The sequence below is a fragment of the Physeter macrocephalus genome, chromosome 6, assembly GCF_002837175.3.
Source record: "Physeter macrocephalus isolate SW-GA chromosome 6, ASM283717v5, whole genome shotgun sequence".
Classification (NCBI taxonomy): Eukaryota; Metazoa; Chordata; class Mammalia; order Artiodactyla; family Physeteridae; genus Physeter; species Physeter macrocephalus.
In genome coordinates this window covers 46,559,959-46,583,798 of record NC_041219.1, presented here as the reverse complement: position 1 = coordinate 46,583,798, position 23,840 = coordinate 46,559,959, and the positions used below count along the sequence as shown (strand labels likewise).

Sequence of the window (23,840 nt, the reverse complement as noted above, 5' to 3'; positions counted from 1 at the left end):
CCAGGCTGTCAGTCCCTTCACAGACCCCTCGGGATGCAGCGTATGAACCTCTGTTCTCTGTGACAAAAGTCAAAAGTCAAATCCATTTACTTAAAAATTTTGGATTTTCTTAGGTTTTTTTTCTTTAATTAATTTATTTATTTTGGGGTCTTCGTTGCTGTGCACAGGCTTTCTCTAGCTGCGGTGACTGGGGGCTACTCTTCGTTGCGGTGCGCAGGCTTCTCACTGCGGTGGCTTCTCTTGCTGAGGAGCGTGGGCTCTAGGCGCACAGGCTTCAGTAGTTGCGGCACGTGGGCTCAGTAGTTGTGGCTCGCGGGCTCTAGAGCGCAGGCTCAGTAGTGACGGGTGTGCCAGCGCCCGCTGCCACTGTCATCAGGAAAAGGGTGTATGCACCTCGCCCTTTCTAGAACAGCCATCACTACATCCTGACTGAGCCTTGAAACGGGCATGAGTCCACTTCCAGACTACGCCTTCCTCCCCAGCGGACAGCGTTCCTTATTTCCGGACAGAACGCTACCGCCTCCCAAGGGCTTCTGGGTCTGTGAGCTCCTTTCCTGAACGGGAACAGCGTCCGACAGGGCCGGGCCCCAGGACCTGGACTCACCCGGAAGCACCCATTCGGAAGGGGGCGGATGGCTCAGGCTCTGCGGGCTGGGCTCGCCGGGAGTGTGTATTCCCCAACCATCAGCAAACCGTCAGACCTGGACATCTGCCCCCGTCCTACCGCGCCCACCCCGGCCTGGGAAACACCTGGCTGGGGCCGCGGAGCCCGAGGCAGAGGCAGAGGCACCGGGAGGGTGTGGGGCGACCAGGCACGCGGGCAGGCGGCGCGTGGGTACCTCGATCAGCCAGGGCTTCAGCTTGTCGTCGATGATGATGTCATAGCCGTAGCACTCAAAGCAGTGTTTGTCGTTGTTCATCACGGGCTGCAGGGAGAGGACCCTGGGTTACAGAGCCAGAACTGGGGGGCCCAGCCGAGACCCACATCGTGGAGATGCGGGAAGTTAAAGCGGCAGGACCCACCTCACGGTGGTGATGCCAGCGGCTCCCCATCTCCGCCCTCTCCCCTCTCCCCTTCCTCCCGCAAGGTCAGGGATGGAAAGGGGGTTCGTGAAGCGATCACTGTCTCCACGTCTCATTCATCAGAGGCCTGACGACCGCAATGAACATCTCCACAGGCACAAGACTGTCCTCAGAGCGGACAGAAGTCCAGCTCCAAGCCCAGGCACCCAAAGTTAAGGCCTGTGCGGCTTACACACACACACACACACACACACCCAGAGCCCACCAGGCTGTCAGTCCCTTCACAGACCCCTCGGGATGCAGCGTATGAACCTCTGTTCTCTGTGACAAAAGTCAAAAGTCAAATCCATTTACTTAAAAATTTTGGATTTTCTTAGGTTTTTTTTCTTTAATTAATTTATTTATTTTGGGGTCTTCGTTGCTGTGCACAGGCTTTCTCTAGCTGCGGTGACTGGGGGCTACTCTTCGTTGCGGTGCGCAGGCTTCTCACTGCGGTGGCTTCTCTTGCTGAGGAGCGTGGGCTCTAGGCGCACAGGCTTCAGTAGTTGCGGCACGTGGGCTCAGTAGTTGTGGCTCGCGGGCTCTAGAGCGCAGGCTCAGTAGTTGTGGCACACGGGCTTAGTTGCTCCGTGGCATGTGGGCTCTTCTTGGACCAGGGCTCGAACCCGTGTCCCCTACATTGGTAGGCGGATTCTTAACCACTGCGCCACCAGGGAAGTCCCTTCTTCTGTTTTTAATTCCATTTCAAAAACTGTTCTCCAAGTGCATAAAAAGCCCACCAGCTGCTTGTTTACAACACAGATTTCCAGGCTGCCCAAGCTGCCTGGATTAAACCCTCCAGGAGAGGCCCAGCCAGCAGCAGTGCTATGCACTCCCCGGGGACTCTCATGCACCCCACAGCGAGGGGAGCACACAGACACGACCGACTCTGAGGATGGTGAGGCCTATTCATAGTGGATGCGTGGGCTCTCCCTAAAACACTGGATTTAGAACAGGAGACGTCTAAGGGGGAGAGAGCCCAGTGCAGCCCCACTCACTGGAGGAAAACCAGGCTGGGGGGCTGTTTCATCACGTGGCAATTTAGTGGAATTGTTGCATTTCCGCCGAAAGCCTGGTGTCCGAACCTGGCCAGCGCACACACCACTGTCCCCCAAAGCCTCTGCAGCACAGAGGGAACAGAGGAAAGTCACTCACCCTCTGACATCCCCCAGCCCCGCTGTCTCTGGCCCTCTGAGCATTCCGCACCCGAGCTCTGCCTGTCGGCTTCTCCGTGGGCCTCCCACGTGGTCCACGCCCTGCACCAGGCCCTCCTCACGAGTTACCGCAGCCTCCTGTTTCCCTGCCTGCCTCTCCCCTAGATTCCCCGAAGGCAACACCTGGGAAAAACAAAGTGACCAAATATTTGCTAAATTAATAAAAACTGAATAAATAAATCCCTGCTCCCCAAAGCCTCAGAGCCTTAGAAATGCAACAGCTTTTCAGCTCAGGAGGCTGAGGCCCAGGAGAAGATGCTCAGAGGCGCCTGGGGGATCCAGCCTCGAGACAGGCTGCATAGCCGGGGCCGGGACACAGGTTTTCTTGATTAAACAGCCTCAGAGTTCTGCCAATCGGGCCAGGACGGGAGCGGAGGCACTGGTTTAATCAGGCACCAAGGCTCCCACATCGCCTGTGTCACAGCCGCTGCCATTTACCTTCCCAGCCCGTAAGTTAGCCTCCGCGGAGCGTGTTCACACAACCAGCCCGAGACATCAGGGTGGTGATCCCAATTTCACAGAGGAGACCCCCCGCGGCCCACGGAGGGCAGGCACTTGTGCCACGTTGCCAGGCGGCACATGGTGGCTTCGGCTTGAAATCTGAGCCCAGGACTCCCCACACATCCGCACCGTGACCCCCACCCAAGCGTTGAGGTTCAAGGCGTGGCTTCCGTGGGGTAAGAGACGTGGAACGTGGCCCCTGAGATGCCTCTCTCCAACAGCTAACTAGACTAACTAGACCCTGGGTTTTTCCCCGTCGAGTCCTCCCTGTGGGCCCGAGACGCAGACCGAAGGCACAGGCAGGGCTCGTCAGCACTTGGTGAAACAGGAAGAGCTCGATTCAAGACACAGGAAAGCCAAGGTGTCCGCTGAAGGGTCGCCTTTCCTGTCCATGATTTTCTTTACGCAGCTGTTTCAACAAAGCTTTTCACGTACAGGAGAATTAGTATAAGTTGGCATTTTCAAAGATAAAAATGGGAGAGCAAATTCCCCAGCGGTCCAGTGGTTAGGGCTGCCGTGGCCCAGCTTCAGTCCCTGGTCGGGGAAGTAAGTTCCTGCAAGCCGCACAGCACCGCCAAAGGGGGAAAAGAAAAAAAGCGGGGAGAGAGGGCCTTAATCGTCCGCTGAGAAGGTTTCACATAAATATTTTCACACACAAACACCTTGCTGCCAAACCCACATCACACTTTCTCCGGGAGAGCAATCTCCCCACGTTTCCGACGCCAGCGAGTGAAGCTCTTTTCACAGCCCCTCAACCCCAGCGTGCGGGCACCGCTCCAGTCTGCCCACCGGTATCTGCACCAGAAATAGCGGCCTTCAGGCTGGTGCTCCAGGGTTTATTCTTTTCCTTGCCTTTGAAAATAGATGCACACCTGCTTTAGAACGGTGAAACGAAACCCAAAAACTGCAAACCAGCCAACAGATAGGAGACTTGAGTAAAAAAAAAAGAGGATCTCTCCAGCCCTAAATGTCTATGAAACAGCAAAGCAGGAAGCCTAAAAATAGGGAGGCTGCTGAAAAGTCCATCTCCAAAGCATCAGCTTACGACAAAATACTCATTCTCGACTCAGCGGGCACGGAAGAGCCGATGATGACGTCACGAGGTCCCTGCCCCTCTGTAGAGGTTCCAGGGCCATGGCTGCAGCAACGTCAGCCAGGAGCCAGCCCCTCTCCCTTCCTGAGACCACCCTGGCCTCTGGCAGACGTGTAGCAGGTGAGACCCTAAAAACAGCTATTTTTAACAAAAGGACCACCTGCACCCCCAAATCCCAAACTCTTGCTAGGCTTGCGTGGTCTCCTTCGCTCCCTCTGCTCCCGGGGCTCCCAGCCCCGCCCCCCAGCACTCCTGGGACTCACGGCCACAGCCTTCAGGGACTGCACGATGATCCAGTGGATCTCGTCGAACAGCTTGCTGGTCACCTCCTTGCCTCGGGTGCTCTCCAGGTAGAGCCGCAGGTTGTTAACAGTCCACTTGCCCCCGTGGATGTGGTTGTAATCCTCCTGGCCACAGAAAAGGGGGTGGGGCCCCAGGCAATGCTCCCAGAGGATCCCAGCGCTCGCTCTCACCCTTGAGCATTTCCTGGTGCCCCTCGGTGTGCGGGGGGGCGGGGGCGGGGGCAGGCACCCGGGAACAAAGCAGAGGGGCCCTGCCCCCTGGGGATCTGGGCCTCCTACACATGCAAGTTTTTAAAATACAGTTGTCCCTCGGTCTCCACAGGGGATTGGTTCCACGACCCCCCTTGGATTCCAAAATCCTTGGACGCCTAAGTCCCTTATAGAAAATGACATAGTATTTGTCTGTAACCTACACACATCCTCCCTATCTCCTGTGTACTTGAAATCATCTCTAGATTACTTATAATCCCTAATGTGATGTAAATGCTATGTAAATTGGTGTAAACACAACAGAAATGCTACAAAAAGAGTTGCCATCGAGCAGCAAATTCAAGTTTTGCTGTTTTGGAAATTTCTGGAATTTTTTTTTTTTTTTTTCTGAATTTTCTTTGTTTGGTTGCTTCGCACAGCTTGCAGGATCTTAGTTCCCCCGACCAGGGATGGAACCCACGCGTCCTTCGGCGGAAGCGCAGAGTCTTAACCACTGGACTGCCGGGGAAGTCCCTTTCCGAATATTTTTCAACCCACAGCTGGTTGAATCCACAGATGTGGAGCCCTCGGATAGGGAGGGCCGACTATACTCAGGCTCTGTAGAATTCTCATAATCAATGCTTTATCCCTTACAGTGCATGCTGTGGATGGAGTGCCACCCAGACACCCCTTCAAGACCAAGGCGCTCCTTCTTGCAGCACAGACCCTTGCAGGGAGCTGCCCTTGGTTAAAAGGACCTGCCTAGTCCAACCCCTCCTCGGGCAGCCCACAGCCGGTGAGGGGTTGGTGCCCGGGTATTGGCCCCTGTCTCCGTCTGGGACAACTCTTCAGGGGCACCCAGCTGCAGAGCGCGCTGAGGTTGGCTGGGGCCCCTGCTGCAGCTGCGTCCCCTCTGCCCGATCTGGCTCCCCCCAACTCCTGGTGTTGCCCCTGACATCGTGCCCCAGTAAACCTCCTGCACGCTCATCTCTGCCTCTGTTTCCTGGAGAAGCCAACCTGGGACACTCCGTGCCCCGGGCACGATGGTTTAAGAGACTCACACATGAACCTCCCTCACAGCGTCCCAGCTGTCTGAGAGACTCGGGCTCAGAGAGGCCCCGTTACTTGCCCAAGCTTTCATCCTGGCTGTGACAGAGCTGGGACCTTAGCCCAGGTTTTCCGATGCCAGGTCAGTGCTCTTTCTATTTCTCTGACCCTGAACATTAATTCTCCACACACTGCCTCTTTGGAGGCAAAAAGCTAGAAAATACTGAAGTATATTAGAAAGTTATGAGACTGAGATTTCATTTTCTAAGTATAAAGTTGGTAACTGAACTAAAACAAAATCAGCCTAATAAGGAACAAACTCAAAGCAGACTCTGGGGGCTTCCCTGGGGCTTCCCTGGTGGCGCAGTGGTTGCGCGTCCGCCTGCCGATGCAGGGGAACCGGGTTCGCGCCCCGGTCCGGGAGGATCCCGCATGCCGCGGAGCGGCTGGGCCCGTGAGCCATGGCCGCTGAGCCTGCGCGTCCGGAGCCTGTGCTCCGCAACGGGAGAGGCCACAACAGAGGGAGGCCCGCATAGGCCCGCAAACCAAAAAAAAAAAAAAAAAAAAAAGCAGATTCTGTTTACATATAGAAGCAAAGAATTATCCATATTTTTCAAAACACCTTTTCAAGGTCAGAGACAAATTCCTTTTACACGTCAGTTCTTAGTAAAATGCCTCGAAAGATGAGGTGCCCACGCTTGTTCACCTCAGACAGGCTCTCAAATATATTACTTGGTGTTTGTATTCCTAAAAAAAGGACTGTATCTCTAAAATAAATTATAGGAAAAACTAGGCTAACTGTCCAGCAATACCTTTTCTTTTCCTATATACAGATTCTCTTTACTATCAAGAAAAATTTGTTTACTTAAAAAAAAAAGTTCCAGAGGCATGAAGTATACACTTTATGCAAAACACTGTCTTACACGTGCATAGATATAAAAAGTATAGAGACAAAATAATGATACAGGGCTTCCCTGGTGGCGCAGTGGTTGGGAGTCCGCCTGCCGATGCGGGGGACGCGGGTTCGCGTGCCCCGGTCTGGGAGGATCCCACGTGCCGCGGAGCGGCTGGGCCCGTGAGCCATGGCCGCTGGGCCTGCGCATCCGGAGCCTGTGCTCCCGCGGCGGGAGAGGCCGCAGCGGTGAGAGGCCCGCGTACCGAAAAAAAAAAAAAAGTAACGATACAAAAAGCGCCTGCTTTCTGGCCGTAGGAAAGTTATTTTATCAGAGTTATCCCAGAACATTCTTCTCCTATCAACTTGCAAACATTGCGCATTTCAGGACCCACCCCTGCTCTTTCAGCTCCTCTCCCTCCACCCTGGGAAACCCGCCAGCAGTCACGGTTAAGCCAGCCTCCTGGCAGGCCCCAAACCCCACCCCTGCACTCTCAAGGCAGCACTGAGGTCTCCTGACCTTTTCTTACACTCAGTCCTTTGCAATCTGCCCCTCTGGCTGGACTCTGAGCTTCCTGAGGGCAGGGATGTGTCTCATCATCCTCCCCAGAGTGCGGGGTGGCGCTCTGCCCCCAGGGGCCCTCAGGGGACAAGCAGATCCACTGGTCCACAGCATTTCTGTGTTCACTATAACATCTATTCTCTACGCAATGCTAAATTAGAGCCATGTGAAGCTTTCATTCAAGGGTGAAACGGATGTTTCTCGGAGTAACCTCTTTCTTACATTAAAAAGCGAAGCATTTAGAAATAGGAAGAATATGGAAAGCACTGCTGCTTGCGGTGCATGTAGAGATGCCAGGCTGAAGACAGCCTCAGCTCTCTCCTTCTGTCTTTTTAAAAGAATGGTTTCTTTTCCTTATTGATGGAAATAGTGACCTCGTGTTTGATGTCCTGAGAAGGCTCATCAAATGGGACCCTCCCAATTTCAGTCTGGCCCCCCTAGGGTGAGGCAGCTTAGCAGGCCAACACATCATGCACTGTCCTCAGGACACCAAGTGGACTCGAGGTCGGTCCGTCATTCCCCACCCCCGCCCAGACTTCACGAAATGTGCTACTTGGTTACGAAGGGTGTGGCGCCAATGCTCAGCTTTCCCCAGATGGCTGAGAGTTCTGTGCTGTGTCACCTGAAAGACCATTTTCCCAAATTCTTACGAGTAAAGCCTTGGCCGAGTCACCCCTTCCCCTCTAACTGTGAACACTGTAACAACAACGCTCTCTCAGGAAGGTAAAAACCAGGGCTCCTGTTTGAGAGGGAGGCTGGGTGACTTGCCCGAGTCACCCAGAGGTTAAGAGACGGGCATGGGACTGGGCCCAAGCTGGTCTGACCAAACCCTTCAGTAGGTTACTCAGAAAAGCTTGTTTTCTATCAATATTTACCCTCCTTCTAGTCAAATGATAAAAAGACTAGGGTATTCAGGCTTCCATTCAAGCAAGACCCAAACAGAAGAGTCTTTCCTATAGAAATGAGACCTTCAGGCCTTGTTCGCCGGGACTGGATTATAGCCCCAAAGCCTGCACAGAACCTACCACGTCCTGTGTCCCGGCCTCCGCTGGCCTCTACAGGGCCCTCTCACTCCACCCCCCTCGCTCGGGGGCTCCAGCTGCCCCGACTCCTTTCAGCTCCTGCGATGCTCCTTCCTGCCACGGGGCCTTGGCACGTGCTGTGCCCTCTGCTAGGATGCTCTTTCCACTCCTCCACCCAGGGAACCCCCGCCCAGACTTCAGCTCTCTGCTCAAGGTCACTTGTGCGTGGCGGCCTCCGGCCACCTGGACTACAGGCTCCTGCATTCCAAGCTCCTCCAGGCCTGCATCTCTACCTGCAGAACGTGCATCTCAGTTGCAGTGTGATTATTTGATGACTGTCTTCCCCACAGGCTCTAGGCTCCATGAGAGTGGGGGTGAAGGAAGTTTTTGCCCATAATTGTAGCCCTCAGCATGGGACCAACCCGGTGCTCAGCATCCGGTCTTTAACTGAATGACCAAGCACAAGTCCTCTCATATAACCCTCCCACAAGCCCCACAAGGTAATAATATTATCTCCTTTTACAACTCGAGAGACCCAGGCTCCGAGAGAGTCAATTAAGTTGCCCAAGGTCCTAGAACTACTTGAATGCGGGACTTTCTCCAAATGCCCCACCCCCAGTGGGACAAGCACACTGGATATTTGGGGCTCCCCCTCCCAATCAGTGCCAGAGCATCTTAAATACAACTCTTATACCCACCCACCCTCTCCTGCAAATAGAAAAAGGAAGAAACCCACAAAATCCTCATCAGCGCCAGGGCATCTTAAATTCAGCTCCTATACCCACCCAACCCCTCCTGCAAATAGAAAAACAAAGAAACCCATAAAATCAGTCCATTTCCTTAAGCTCAAGGGAAAAGAAACACTTACCCCGTGTTTCTGAATGGCAACGTTGGTGAGATGAACAAACATGTTGTCCAGCTCACTGGTACTCGGGGTGTATTTTACTGTGCAAAAGCGGCAAAATCCAAGTTTATACCTGTGGGAATTCAGATTAAATTCAATACTCTGAGGGCAAGCGTAAACAAAATATAACACTTTTTTTTTCTCTTAAAAGAGCTGCTTTTTGTTTTAAACTTTTTAAACAGCTGCTTTGTTATTTTTTATACAACAGCTTTATTAAGATATAATTTATGTGCCATATAACTCATCCACATAAAGTGTACAACTCAACGGTTTTTGGTATATTCAGAGTTGTGCAACCATCACCACAATCAATTTTACATCTGCCTCACCCCAGAAAGAAACCCTGTGACCATCAGTAGTCACTTCCCAACTCTGGTGCTGGGCAAACACTAATCTCCTTTCTGTTTCTACAGTTTTGCCTCTTCTGGGTGCGTCACATAGACGGAATTGTACAACATGTGGCCTTCTGTGTCTGGCTTCTTTCTCTGAGTATCTTTGTAAGGGTAAAAGAGTTGCTTTTTGTTTTCAAGATTCACATTCATGTCAAAGTTACTGTCTTACTCAACATGGATCACATGCCAGGCACTACTCGTACGGGGAGTTCGAGCAACCCTTGCAAGGTCTCCGAGGAGTGGGAAGTATCGCGTCGAAGCACGGTCTTTTTTTTCTTTTTGGCCACAGCACGCATTATGCGGGAATCTTAGCTCCCCAACCAGGAGTCGAACCTGGGCCCCCCGCAGTGGAAGCCAAGTCCTAACCACTGGACCACCAGGGAATTCCCAAAGCACAGTCTAAAGAATGGAAACAAAACTCCGGCTCTTACATGTAGCAGCGCAGTGGGCGGTACGTAGACACCAGAACATACAAGCGCAGGTCAAACTTCCTGCCGCCGATTAGTAACGGGTTGTTAATGTATAGAGAGATCACGTAGGCTTCCTTGGTAGACTGAGTCATGAACCTGGGCGTGTCAAAGTCGAGGTTAGATGCAAAGACCAGAGGTCTCATAGAGAACAGACTTGTGGCTGCCAAGGGGGAGGGGGTCAGGGAGGGCTGGATTGGGAGTCTGGGGTTAGCAGTTGCAAACTGTTATATACAGGATGGATAAACAACAAGGTCCTCCTGTACAGCACAGGGAGATATATTCAAATATCCTGCGATAAACCATAATGGAAAAGAATATGAAAAAGAATCTATATACGTATAACTGAATCACTTTGCTGTACAGCAGAAATGAAAACAGCATGGTAACTCAACTGTACTTCAATAAAATAAATTAAAAAAAAAAAAGACCAGAGGTCTTTAGTCGGCTGGTGACAAGCTTGCTGCCTCTCATTAAGTGAGAGGCCAGTTCACGGGGAGAAAACAAGGGGGGGGGTGTCCACAGAGGAACCCCCGGGTGCTGGCATCATGCAGTCAGACTTAAATGCAGGACACAAGGAGGCATCCCTGCCACTCCTGGGAATTCAGGGGAGCCATCGGCCCACCCGGAAAGGATGGCACCAATGGTGGCCTCCAGGCACTTCCTGGCAGTTAAGGACCTCGAAGAGGCAAAGAGTGAGCCTTAGACTAAATCTCCTGGTGTCCCCCGTTCTGAGGGGCCCCCAACCCAGAGAGGAGACCTGACCTGACCGCCACTTAGGTCTTCTCTTACACTGACCGCACACACTGCCTGGCGCTCGGGTCCATCCCCACCTCGACCCCGTGAGGCTGGTGCTATTTGTGTCCCCAGTTTACCGGGATGAAGAACCTAAGAGTCTATACAACAAAACTTACTCAGGTGGTGAGTGTCAGACAGGGGTTCAAGCCCAGGCACTCAGGTGTTAAGCACGGGCTTCGCCACCTCAGAAGCACCAGGACTGGACGGGTCTCCCCCCAGCTTTCAGGACAGAGAGCGGCCGGCGAGGCTCCCTGCTCCTGCGACCTTACGCCAGTTTACCCACCATCCCCAGGTGAGATTCTACGACTGGTGACGCTACAGTGGCCACAGAGCCTTGCCCTGCTGCCGCGTGTCTAACTGCACAAATGCTGCACGCCTAGAAAAGCAAGCGAGGGCCCCCCCGGCCGTGGCCAAGAGACTGAGGACGACGTGAGATGGCTGGGAAGTACATGCGACGGGCTCCCCCACTTACGAAGATGTTTTGCTGTCCCGGGACCACTTTTTGATTTGCGAGAGCTTGTTGATCAGAAAGATGCCCTTTCCCTGGGCTTTGCCACAGGGTTTCATGATCCAGGTGCTAGAGGGGCTTTTCCTGAACTCCTCCACGAACAGGTTGTAGTCGGCGGGCAGCATGTAGGTGATGGGGACGAAGTCTGAGGGTAACAGAGAGGGGACAACGGTGAGCCAGCCCGCCGGGGGCCACGGACAGAAAGATGCTGCCACCGCCTCTTCAGGGCCTGTTTCACTGCCTCACGCCCCCGCCCAGCATCTCACAGGGCAAGGGCTCCTGCAGTTCAATCCCGGTACAACACAGGCACACCTCGTTTTATTTTGCTTCACAGATAATGCGTTTTTTACAAACTGAAGGTTTGTGGCAACCCTGCGTGGAGCAAGTCTATCGGCACCATTTTTCCAACAGCATTTGTTCACTTTGTGTTTCTGTGTCAGGTTTTGGTAATTCTCGCAGTTATTTCAACCTTTTTCATTATTATTATGTTTGCTATGGTGATCTGAAATCAGTGACCTCTGATGTTACTACTGCAAAAAAATTACAACTCACTGAAGGCTCGGATGATGGTTAACATTTCTAAGCAATAAAGTATTTTTAAATTAAGGTAATGTAGGGACTTCCCTGGTGGTGCAGTGGTTAAGAATCCGCCTGCCAATGCAGGGGACACGGGTTCGATCCCTGGTCCGGGAAGATCCCACATGCCGTGGAGCACCTAAGCCCGTGCACCACAACTACAGAGCCTGCGCTCTAGAGCCCGCGAGCCACAACTACTGAGCCCACGTGCCACAACTACTGAAGCCCGTGCGCCTAGAGCCCGTGCTCCACAACAAGAGAAGCCACCACAATGAGAAGCCCGTGCACCGCAGTGAAGAGTAGCCCCCGCTCGCCGCAACTAGCGAAAGCCCACGTGCAGCAACGAAGACCCAACGCCGCCAAAAACATAATTAATAAATTAATTAATTAAGGTATGTACATTGACTTTTTTTAAGACATAATGCTATTGTACACTTGATGGACTACAGTTTAGCGTAAGGATAACTTTTATATGCAGTGGGAAACCAAAAAACTTCACGTGGCTTGCTTTTATTGTGGTATTCACTTTATTTTATTTTAAAACTTCATTCTTTTTATTTGTTTATTTATTTATTTTGGGCCACACCATGCAGCTTGCAGGATCCTAGTTCCCTGACCAGGGATCGAACCCGGGCCCCTGGCAGTGGAAGCGTGGAGTCCTAACCACTGGACCGCCGGGGAAGTCCCATTGTGGTAATGTGCTTTATTTTGGTGGTCTGGAACTGAACCCACCATACCTCTGAGGTCTGCCTGTAACGAGTTTTCTCTTCTAGCTGTGTGCTAAGTACTTTACAAATCTGTATCATTTAATCCCCACAGCAAACTGTAAGATAGGTATTGTTATCATTCCCATTTATCAGATTAGGAAACGAGGCCCAGAGAGGTCACTTATGTACTTTCCCCCCCACGCGTGCAAAAGGGATTCTGAAATTACCCGACAGCCCAGCTTTTCTCATCAGACGGGGCAGGGATGCACTGCGCTCCCCAGGCATTGCTGGACACAGTAATGATCCCTCCTGGCAGTCTGCAACTCAGGGAGTGTCCCCCACGCCCACCACCTCCCGTGCACATTCCCAAGGCACTCACACAAACTCAGATTCCAAGTTGAGCCCCTCCCCCAATTCTGGAGACGCCTGGAATGAAAGAGGCGCCCACAGACACGTTCATCCGTCAACGCCAACAGTCACCATCTCGCGGTCTTGTGCCACTGGAGAATACTCCACTATCTATTTAAAACGTGAGGCCGGTGGAAAGGACACAAACCCAGGTAGAGGTATTTCCCACTTTCGTCCTTCTCTGCCAAAGGACTCCCTTCCTTCTCCAGCTCTTTCCTGTATCTCTTGATGTTTTTCACCATCAGATCCTTCCGCGTCAGTTCATAGTGGTTCGGGAAGTGGTTGACTATTTGATCATCTGCGAGCCGGTAGCCAGTTTCGACACTAAAAACGTTGCGGATGGTTTGCACACTCATCCTGAAAGAGAAGCACAGAAGGGACGTGCGGGACAGCAGCTCAGAATGGGTCCACGTGGAGGCGGGTGTCATTAAAGCCCGGGGACTCCGGACCAGGAAGCACGCTCCCTCGGAGCTTACCTGTCCCCAACCCGGCACCGAGCCAGGAGGTGCCTGGCCCACAGCGCCAGGCTGTGTGTCCGCTGGCTGAACCTCAACTCTCTGAGGCAGGGGCTCTTTTGACTCTCCGCCCTGACTGGTTGTACTCTCTGGCACAGAGTCGATGCTCAATAAATGTTTATCAGTTAATGGTAACATTGATTTTGATACCAAATTAATGAAAGTCAGACTCTGAAGTCAGGAAACTCATTGACTCAATATCTGCACCCAAAGTCAGGAAGGACAGGGACCCCCTAAACCCAAAACCCCAGGGACTTCCTTGGCGGTCCAGTGGCTAAGAGTCCGTGCTTCAAGTGCGAGGGGTGCGGGTTCCATCCCTGGTCAGGAACTAAGATCCCGCGTGTCACGTGGCAAACCCCAAAAATTAAAGACCACCAAAAAACAGGGGTTATTTAAGGACCCTGAGTTGGCATGTGATATTCTTGGAGAGACCCCTGACAGGCCAGCTAAACTGCGAAGCCCCCAGTGAAATGCGAGCTGAAAGAGAAATGGATTCCTTCTCATCCTCTAAGAAAGCCAGTCTCCCTGCCACATCTGTCTGACTTCCCCAGCCCCGCCAGAGAAGCAGGAAGGACGGAAGGGCTGGCACCCACAAGGGAGTCCTGGAGTCACAAGACAAGGCAAGGTCCTCTCTGTACTCCCTGCCCCCAACCCGCCCCCTCCCCATAGCACCAACCAGAGGGTTTCTTTTGATTCCATAATCATTAGAACAAAAGGATTAAAAAAAAAAAAAACCACTTTTTATTACGGGAAAGCTCAAACACACGAAGAAGTATAGAGAGAAGTGTAACAGAACCCCGTAATCCTGCTTCAACAGTCACCACGAGGCCAGTCTTGCTTTGCCTGTACCTCACAGCACTGGCTTATTTTGAGGCACTTCCCAGATACCATATCATTTCATCCAAAATATTCCTGTTAGAATCTCTAACAGTTAAGGATTCCTTTTTATATTATATGATATCCTATTTTATACTATTATCACAACTAAAAAAAAAAAAAAGGAGAGCAGCCAATTCCATTTTTTTTTTTTTTTTTTTTTTTTTTTGCCTGCACCACGCAGCTTGCAGGATCTCAGTTCCCAAACCAGGGATCGAACTTGCGCCCCCTGCAGTGGAAGCACAGAGTCTTAACCGCTTTATATTATATGATATCCTATTTTATACTATTATCACAACTAAAAAAAAAAAAAGGAGAGCAGCCAATTCCATTTTTTTTTTTTTTTTTTTTTTTTTTGCCTGCACCACGCAGCTTGCAGGATCTCAGTTCCCAAACCAGGGATCGAACTTGCGCCCCCTGCAGTGGAAGCACAGAGTCTTAACCGCTGGACCGCCAGGGAAGTCCCAGGAGCAGTAATTCCTAAATATCATCAAATATTACTCAGTGTTCAAATCTCCCCAGTTGTCTGATAAATTTTTTTTTTACAACTTTTGCAAATAAGGGCCAGGCCTTCTGATTAGTTGTTCTCTCACACACATCTCTTTAAATCTATACATTCTCCCCCACCCCTCCTTAATTTTTTTCTAGGTAATTTAGTTGTTGAAGACACCGGGTGTCTGTTCCGTAGGGGTTCTCACAGCTTCCTTATCCATCATGCTCCCCAGGGCCCTGTACTTCCTGTAAGTTGGGAGTCAGACCTAGAGGTCTGAGGAGCCGCAGGCCGACGGGGGCAGAGCTGCGTCCCGGGGCGGCATCCAGCCGGAGAGCCTCTCCCTTCGGGATGTCAGTGACTAACCAGCTGCACCCCCCAAGAGAAATAGAATGTGACCCACAGCTGAGTCACATAGTGAATTTTCTAGTAGTCACATTAAAACAAAAGTTAAAGGGAGACTCCCCTCGTGGCACAGTGGTGGGGAATCCGCCTGCCAATGCAGGGGACACGGGTTCGAACCCTGGTCCGGGAAGACCCCACATGCCGCGGAGCAACTAAGCCCATGCACCACAACTGCTGAGCCCGCGTGCCGCAACTACTGAAGCCCGCGCACCTAGAGCCCGTGCTCCGCAACAAGAGAAGCCACCGCAGTGAGAAGCCTGCGCACCGCCAACGAAGAGCAGCCCCCGCTCGCCGCAACTAAAGAAAGCCCGTGCGCAGCAATGAAGACCCAAAGCAGCCAAAAAAAAAAAAGTTAAAGGAAAGAGGTGAAAGTAATTTTAATGTATCTTATTTAACCTAATACATCCAAAATATTATCATTTCAACATATTACCAACATAAAAATTTGTGATGAGGAATTTTACATTTGTTTCTTCGTGCTAAAACGGGAGCGTACATCACACTCCGGCACATACATCTCTGTCTGGACCAGCCACACTTCAGTGTCCTATTGTCCTGTGGTCAGCGGCCTCCGTCCCGCACAGGCGTAGATCCTTATGTCGTGAGGGGTTGCAAAACGGTGAAATTCTCCTTTTTCATTCCTCCTTCATTTATTGGCAGGAATATTTCTACAAGGAGAAACTTCCCTTCGTCAACAATTTAGATAACCCATGAATGGTTCCTACAGGGAAGACTGAGTAAGTGTGTGATTCTTTCCCTTTACCGGTTTTCAAAATAGTGAGCTGGTTCCCTACCACCCGCAGACGTGTGATGAGCTGTGTCTGGGAACCTATCACTGCAAAACGAATTACCCAACGTTAGCTACTTAAGACAACCACCATCTTATGATATCTTGAGGTTTCGTGGCTCAAGAATTTGGGCAGGGCTCAGCCGAGCGCTCTGCCCCACGCAGCACTGAGGTCGCTGGGTGGGATTCAGCCGGCTGGTCTGGGGGCCCCGAGAAGGCTTCCTCCACATCCGGCACCTGGGCAGACACGGCTGGAAGGCGGGCGCAGCTGCAACTTCTCCAGCACGGCGGTCCCGGGACGGTCAGCCTTCTCACGTGGCAGCTCGGGGCTCCCGCAGGGGGTTCCCACACAGGAGGAGGAAGCTGCTGGTTTCTTAAGGCCTGGATCACACTGGCCAAAGCAGTGACAGAGCCCACCCAAGGTCAGGAGGAGGGGAACGAAGTCCCCATCTGCAGAGGGAAGTGGTGTCAAAAACGTTGTGGCCATTTTAATGTGCCACAAATTATGTGGGGTTTTGCTCCATTTCAGTTCTTTTGGGGGGCATTTTTATGAACTCATAGATTCAAACATGAGTCATGAGTTTCAGTCTGCTGTAATTATTCTTACGGAAGCTCTAGTTGTCCCTGTTTTGGGCGGAAGGAACTCTGCAAGTTGTCTCCTGAGTTTTATTAACCTGAATCCAGCAGGCCTCGACGACGTCCTCGCTTTCCCATAAGACAAGCTATTCCGAGCTCACCTTGTACAATTCTTCCTGAGGCCCAGCATCAGGCATTTCTCCAAGGAACAAAGGACGCTTTGTTATAAATAAATGTTCACCTATTGTGTAGTGATTGTAAAAAGGGTCCCAATTGTCCACCCCTCAACTCCCATCAGGAGGTAAAATATATTTCCCCTTGAATTGGGGCTGACCTAATGCCTTTCTTTGGCCAAAAAGAAGGGCAGAAGTGATGGTGTGCCATTTCTGAGACTAGCCCCGAAAGGCCTTCAGAGCTACCACCTCCCTCTTGGGCCCCCGACACCACCACAAGCCCAGGCTAGCCGGCTGGAGGGATGTGAGAGATTTGTGGAGAGAAGCCCCGGTCGTCCTAGCCAAGGGCATCCTAGACCAGCCAAGCCTCAGATGACCTGCCGGGTGACAGGAGATGTGTGAGTGAGGCCAGGCAGGAACAGTGAAGCTCTGCCAGACCAAAAGAACCGCTCAGCCAAACCCACAAACTCATGGGCAGCAAAAAAATGGTTGTTGCTTCAAGCCCCTAAGTTTGTGGTGTTTGTTACTCACCATCAGTTTGGCAATGGATAACCCATACACCCCCTCCGGGAGAGCCAGTGTTTACCTGTTTCCCACTCCTTCTACTTCCTGCCCACATGCAAGCTGCTTTTGCACAGTTGTTATCAGAATACAAATACAATTTCGTAATATGTTTTTCTTCACACTTACTGTTATTCAGTTTCCCAAACTGCTTTATAATCATGACAATTATTTCAATGGCTGTACCGTAATCCACTTGGTTAATCTATTCACCTTTCCCCAACCAGTTAATGTTTAGTTGTTTCCAAAATTCTTCCCTAACCAATTTTTAAGACCCGACAGGACACTTAGTGCTTAAAGCATGAGCTCTCAAGATATCTCAAATATCCAAACTTATCATACTGTTTAGCTCTTTTCTTCTCTCTGTCATTCTCTTGTTGGTTAAGAAGAGCTCCAAAATGCTTCTCGGCATGAAGAAGCAAGCACTCAAATCCGCACCCCCCCACCACGCCCATCCCTGGCATGTGACCAGCTGCCCGGAGAAGCCGAAAGAACGCGCTGAGTTCTGCTGGGCCCCACAGCACTGGGCAGTGGACACAAGACAGCAAGTACAAAATGCTGTCCTGTTCAGCCTGCTTTTCAGAGCTCCCACGAAACAGGGCTCTGGATAAAGGATTCCACTTTACCTTTGAGAAGAAAGAACGTAAACTTGACACTAAACCATACACAGGCACTGAACTACTCCATAAACGCCCTCCCTCTCTGCAGTCCACGCTCCTGAAGGGAAATTAGGTTGCAGTTTGTTTGTTTGTTTGTTTATTGGCCATGCTGCCCGGCTTGTGGGATCTTAGTTTCCCAACCAGGGATGGAACCCAGGCCCTCGGCAGTGAACGCACAGAGTCCTAACCACTGGACCGCCAGGGAGCTCCCAGGTTGCAGTTTAAAGGGCAGGTGACTTCACCGCTGTCAGGAGCAAAGCTAGGGTCATCTCTCCATCCACCGCTGGAGCTGGAGGCTGGGTGCTGCCTACTCCGTGCCCAGGCCCGGCCAGGCTCCGGGGATGCCGAGATAAGCCAGGCCAGGTCCTCATTCTCCAGGGGATCACAGTGACACTGGAAGAGGGGACAGGCCGGGAAATCACAAATCACGGCACTCAGCATTTGCTGCCATGGCACCTGAATAGAGCAGCCTGGGAGGGCGCGAGAGGCAGAGGTGGCTTCCAGAGCAGGTGTGCTGGTGCGCAAAGGACAGTGACAGCACGTGCCATGCGCCAGGCACTGCCCCGAGTTCTGTGCTTCACTGCTTCCTTGAAACCTCAAACAACGGTATTTGCAGAGAGAGGCCAAGTCCTCTGCTAGCAGCCACAAAGACGGCAGTGGAGGAGCCAGGGCTGAAGCCACGCATGGCTCTGGCTCCCGGATCTGGACGTCTAACCCCTGGATGCACTGCGTCTCCAGATGGGGGGCTGAGGAGGCATGGAAAGCATAGCACGTACAAAGATGGAAAAGAAAGACAGTTTCAGCAGTGGGTCAGCTGGGGAAAACGTGCAGCCTGCTGCACTGGCGGGGACTAGGGGGAAGAGAAGTGGCTGAGAGAAGCCGAGTAACATCTCTCAAGGTGGCGGCGGGGAGAGTGAGTCTGGGGCGGGGGTATGTACAGGGTGACAGAGCCCCTGCCGACCCCGACGTGTGCCCCCACTGGCCCCCCGCCCCCTCAGAGCTTCACTGCAGTGCCCTGGACCCAGGAGCTGCACAGGGTCGGCGAAGTGCTTGGCTGAGGAACCCGGCAGGGATGTGGAGGCCGCCCCGAGGGAGGGAGCGGACCAGGCCTGGACCAAGGAGGACACAGGACCTCACCCTGAGGAAGTGAGAGGCGGGGAGAGGAGTCTAGGAAGACTCCAGGCTCCTGGCTGGGTGGGTACCACCTGGGACTCAGTGCCCACACACTGCTTTTCTAGCCTAACTCGCCTTTCCGTGGTTTCTCAGTCAGTCCAGCCGGCACCCTCTTGGCCTAACGAGAGGGAGGTGAAAGGAAGCACCGAGCCGTCCCCACAGTCCTTTCCCCATCCTCCTCCCCACCCCACCGCACAGGATGCTGACCTCCCCAGCGCACCCCGAGGGGCCAGGCAACGGGGCACCACTGTGCCCAGCACCAACTGGCGGCGGGTGGGGCTCTGGTTTCTCACCCAAATTCCCACTGCCGTGCAACCACACTCAGCCGCGCCGAGACATCCCGGGACTTCCTGATACCCAGGAGCGTGGGACACTCCACCGCGTATACTAACCCAGGGCCTCCTCCCCGCGCGCGAAGGGCCGGGTCGAGAAAAGCGTAAGGGGGAGGCGGCACGATGGCGCGGAGGCGCCTGCACGGGACAGTCCGTGCGCCGGCGCGGGATTAACCACGCTGGTCAACGGGCTCTGGAAGACGACCAAACCCTGGCTTATACTTACCAGTAAAAGTTCCAGTCCTCGTTTTCTGTCACCTGGACCCATCCTCTCTTTTCAAAGTTATTTATCAGCACCGACTTCTCGATATCAGTGACCCATTTCACTTTTCCTGCCATAATCCTGGAAGAGATCACCTTATCGGAGCCATGAAACTTAACAACTCACGTCCCTTGGCCCAAAGGAGTCCTCTGCACAAGGTGAGCAGATGTCCCCCGCCCCCAGCTCAGTCCTCCCCACAGTGGCTCCCGGCCAGGGCAGGTCACCCCCTGGGGGACATCGGGCAACGCCTGGAGGCACTTTGCTTGTCAGGACTGGGGGTGAGGGATGCTTCTGGCACCCAGTGAGCAGAGGCCAGGGACGCTGCTCAACACCCTCCGACGTACAGGATGCCCCACCCCGGTCCCCGCCAACGAAGCGTGCAGCCCCAGAGGCCAGTTGTGCTGAGACTGAGAATCCTGGTTAAGTGGGCAGGAAAGGCAACACACGCTGAACGGCAGCTGTGACCGGAGCCACAAGGAGAGGCACCAGGACAGGCACCACTGGGAGAGCGGAGGCAGCTGGGAAGCCTGCCCTGAGCGGGCACCCTGGAGCCGACTTCTGACAGGTGGGTGGGAGTTCTCACCCCAGTCGGGGCAGCCCCCGTCCCCTCAAGTTCTGCCTGTCTCCCTGCTGCTTCCCGATTCGCTACACCAATTCACTCTCTTTGACTGTGGGTGATCTTTTTTTTTTTTTTTTTAAATATTTATCTATTTGTTTATTTATTCTGGCTGCGCCAGGTCTCAGCTGCGGCACACGGGATCTTTTTAGTTGCGGCATGTATGTGGGATCTAGTTCCCCGACCAGGGATCGAGCCCGGGCCCCCTGCGTTGGGAGCGCGGAGTCTTAGCCACTGGACCGCCAGGGAAGTCCCTAACTGTGGGTGATATTAAGTGCTTGTCTGACCACATCAATCCCGGTGAACAAGCAACGTGGCTCTCACTGTACTGAAAATACGCAGCCCCCTGGCCCTCACCTGCTTTTCCAGGTACATCTTGTGCCACCTCCTCCCTCACCCGCTGTTCCTGCCACACTGGACTTCTCTGCCCACCTCCTCTTCTACCTCAGGGCCTTGGCACATGCTCTGCCTGCAGCCCTCCGCCCCGCTCTGCCTGGCCAAGCTACCGCCCACTCGTCTGCCAGCATAAGTGAATGTCACTTCCTCCACAAAGCCTCTCTGACTCTCCAGACCAGCTACGCGGCCCCTTGGCACCCTGCAGTTCTGTCCTTGCTAGAGGGCAGGAGCTGGCTTTCTTTGTCACTGCTTTGCACCCAGGGCCTGGCACCATGCCTGGCATGCAGCAAGAGATCACTTCAGAGAGAACGAGAGACTGTGGTCACAGGCCTGTCAGTACCACCGTGTGACTTTGAGAAAGTTTCTGGACTCGTTTCCTCCTTTGAATTCTGGTTTTCAAACTGCTGGGGCAGCCCAGGATTCCAGGCTCCCACCCCAGCTCTGACCAGAGAAGGCTGCATTTGTTACACTTCTGTGTACCTCTTCACAGAAGGTGAAGGGCTTTCAGGAAGAAGGGCTTCTGTGAAAAACTGGGCTTGAAAGCCAGGGGACCTGACGAGCCTCGAGGGCTTTTTATGAAACGAGGCACCTCCCCCATGGACTTGTAATAGTTTCACATTTGGGGCAACTTAACAGGGCAGGAAAGGCATGGGACGTAGAGACGGGGACCCAGGTATGTGTTGCCTGGGAGAGGAAAAGAGAAGACACTCTCATGATAGAATCCACCAGGCGGAGCTCGGGGTGCTTCCACCCAGCGTCAGCCCACTCCCTCCTCGCGCTGCCCAGCGAGGCGGGTGGTGTCATCGAGGCGGGACTGTGGTCAAGCATAGGTCCCGGAGCTTGGGTTTGAGGCCCAGCTCCACCACTCACTAGCTGTGTGACTTTGGGCAAGTTACTTAACCTCTCTGAACTTGTGTCCCCCTCTGTAAAATGGGGATAACAACAGTATCTACCCACGTCATAGGCTGGAGTGAGAAGTAAATGAGTGAACACATGTAAAGCACCGAGAACAGTGCCTGGCATGTCAGGAAGCACTCAGGAAACATCTCATACTATTGTCATTATCCCTGGTTTTCAGATGCGGAAGCTGAGGCTCAAAGGTTAAAAGCCTGTGTAAGAACAGACCAAAGGGACTGATGGTGGCTTGGGCCAAACCTAGGGTGACGCTACTCTAAACCTCTTTCCGCACAGCCCAACCCTTCCCTCTGTGAACTTGGCCTTCATAAGGATGATGACAACACCCACAGAGTCAAAGCGAGGAATAAATGGAAGCGCTCTCTACAAACTCTAAGTGCCACATGACGGCCACAGAAGGCTGCTAACGGCTCGCTCACGACCCATGCGCCGGTCAGCAGCCAGCACGTGGAAGTGATGGCAGAAGCACCACAGAAGCCGAGTGCCTGTGTGCCGGTAACTCATGTCTTTACCGGAGCAAACCCCGCACGCCTCTCGCCCCCTTGCACTGTCCCGGCCGACTGCTGAGGGGAGTTTGCTTTTTCACCACGGGTGATTTGCTCATACTGCGTTCGTTACAGATTGAAGTGTTGGGGCAACGCTGCATCGAGCAAGTCTCTCGGCGCCATTTTTCCAACAGTATTTGCTCGCTTCGTGTCTCTGTGTCACAATATTCTTGTAATGTTTCACACGTTTTCATTATTAGAGATGTGCTACGGTGACCTGTGATCTAGTGATCTTTGGTGTTACTGCTATAACTCACCGAAGGTGCAGGTGATGGTTACCATTTTTTAGCAGTAAAGCATTTTTTAGTTAAGGCATGTACCTCTTTTAGACAAGTTGCTAACGCCCAACACAGTCTGCAGCACGGTGGAAAGATAACTTCTAAATGCAGTGGGAAACCAAAAAACTCGTGAGCCAAAAAACTTGCCTTCTTGCGATAATTCGCTTCACTGCGGTGGTCTGGACTGGAATCTGCAGTTATCTCTGAGGTCAGCCTGTATTTGGTTTCAGTCTGAACAGCCCTGCATCCCTGACCAATCCTGCTCCTACTCTGCCCCCTAGAGTCCAACTGCAGACACAGGATTTCGGTGAGAATCACCCCCAAGCCAGGTGGCGCCTACACCACAACCCACACCCTGCACTTCAAACGCCAGTCTCGCTGGGCAACCTCACTCCCGCCACAACTCCCACCTGGAGATGACGCAGAAGTGAGAGCAACAACACAGAATAGTGATAAAGGCCGTACTTTATACGTGTGCTGCACTTCAGTCATGAAATAGTCTGAAAATGCTTCCAAGGGTACAACCCTAAACCCAATAAGGCCGATGGGGCAAATATTCTCACCTTCACTTTACGGAGCAGGAAATGGAGCCTCTGAGAAGGGTAGGTTTCCTCTTGGCCCCCTGCACCTTCCACCTGCTGTGTGGACAAGTGGTCACCAAGGAAAACATCTCAGCCTGGACCTACCATAGGTACTTATAGAGCCAACGGGAACGTCCAATTTCTCTTCAGTTTCACCAAATTTTGACTCGGATTCTTACCTAAAATAAAATACACAAATGATTGGCACAAAAACAGACATATGGATCAATGGAATAGAATAGAGAGCCCAGGGACTTCCCTGGTGGCGCAGTGGTTAAGAATCTGCCTGCCGGTGCAGGGGACGCGGGCTCGAGCCCTGATCCGGGAAGAGCCCACATGCCGCGGAGCAACTGAGCCCGTGCGCCACAACTACTGAGCCTCCGCTCTAGAGCCCGCGAGCCACAACTACTGAAGCCCGTGTGCCTAGAGCCCGTGTTCCGCAAGAAGAGAAGCCACCACAGTGAGAAGCCTGCGCACCACAACGAAGAGTAGCCCCCGCTCGCTGCAACTAGAGAAAGCCCGCGCGCGGCAACGAAGACCCAACGCAGCCAAAAATTAAAAAATAAATGTATTAAAAAAAAAAAAGATTAGAGAGCCCAGAAATAAACCCACATACCTATGGTCAATTAATCTTTGACAAAGGAGGCAAGGATGTACAATGCAGAAGACAGTCTCTTCAGCAAGTGGTGTTGAGAAAGCTGGACAGCCTTATGTAAATCACTGAAGTTAGAACACACCCGCACACCATACACAAAAATAAACTCAAAATGGCTTAAAGACTTAAATATAAGACATGACACCAAAAAACTCCTAGAAGAGAACATAGGCAAAACATTATCTGACATAAATTGTACCAGTTTTCTTAGGTCAGTCTCCCAAAGCAATAGAAATAAAAGCAAGAATAAACAAATGGGACCTAATCAAACATAAGCTTTTGCACAGCAGAGGAAACCATAAACAAAATGAAAAGACAACCTATGGACTGGGAGAAAATGTTTGCAAATGATGCAACTGACAAATGCTTATCCAAAATATACAAAGAGCTCATACAAGTCA

General features: G+C 52.3%; 1 protein-coding gene across 1 annotated transcript in view; it reads right to left on the bottom strand.

Moving 5' to 3' along the window:
• TTLL1 (TTL family tubulin polyglutamylase complex subunit L1) overlaps positions 1-23,840 on the bottom strand; it is a 38,131-nt gene that overhangs the window by 7,023 nt on the left and 7,268 nt on the right. Inside the window, exons 3-9 of the mRNA XM_055085336.1 lie at positions 19,418-19,534; positions 12,793-13,001; positions 10,918-11,098; positions 9,612-9,746; positions 8,753-8,861; positions 4,134-4,277; positions 840-926 (exon numbers count right to left, since the gene is read on the bottom strand). Of these exons, the coding sequence (XP_054941311.1) occupies positions 840-926; positions 4,134-4,277; positions 8,753-8,861; positions 9,612-9,746; positions 10,918-11,098; positions 12,793-13,001; positions 19,418-19,530 (978 nt within the window). The 5' untranslated portion in view covers positions 19,531-19,534. The remainder of the gene's footprint in view (positions 1-839; positions 927-4,133; positions 4,278-8,752; positions 8,862-9,611; positions 9,747-10,917; positions 11,099-12,792; positions 13,002-19,417; positions 19,535-23,840) is intronic.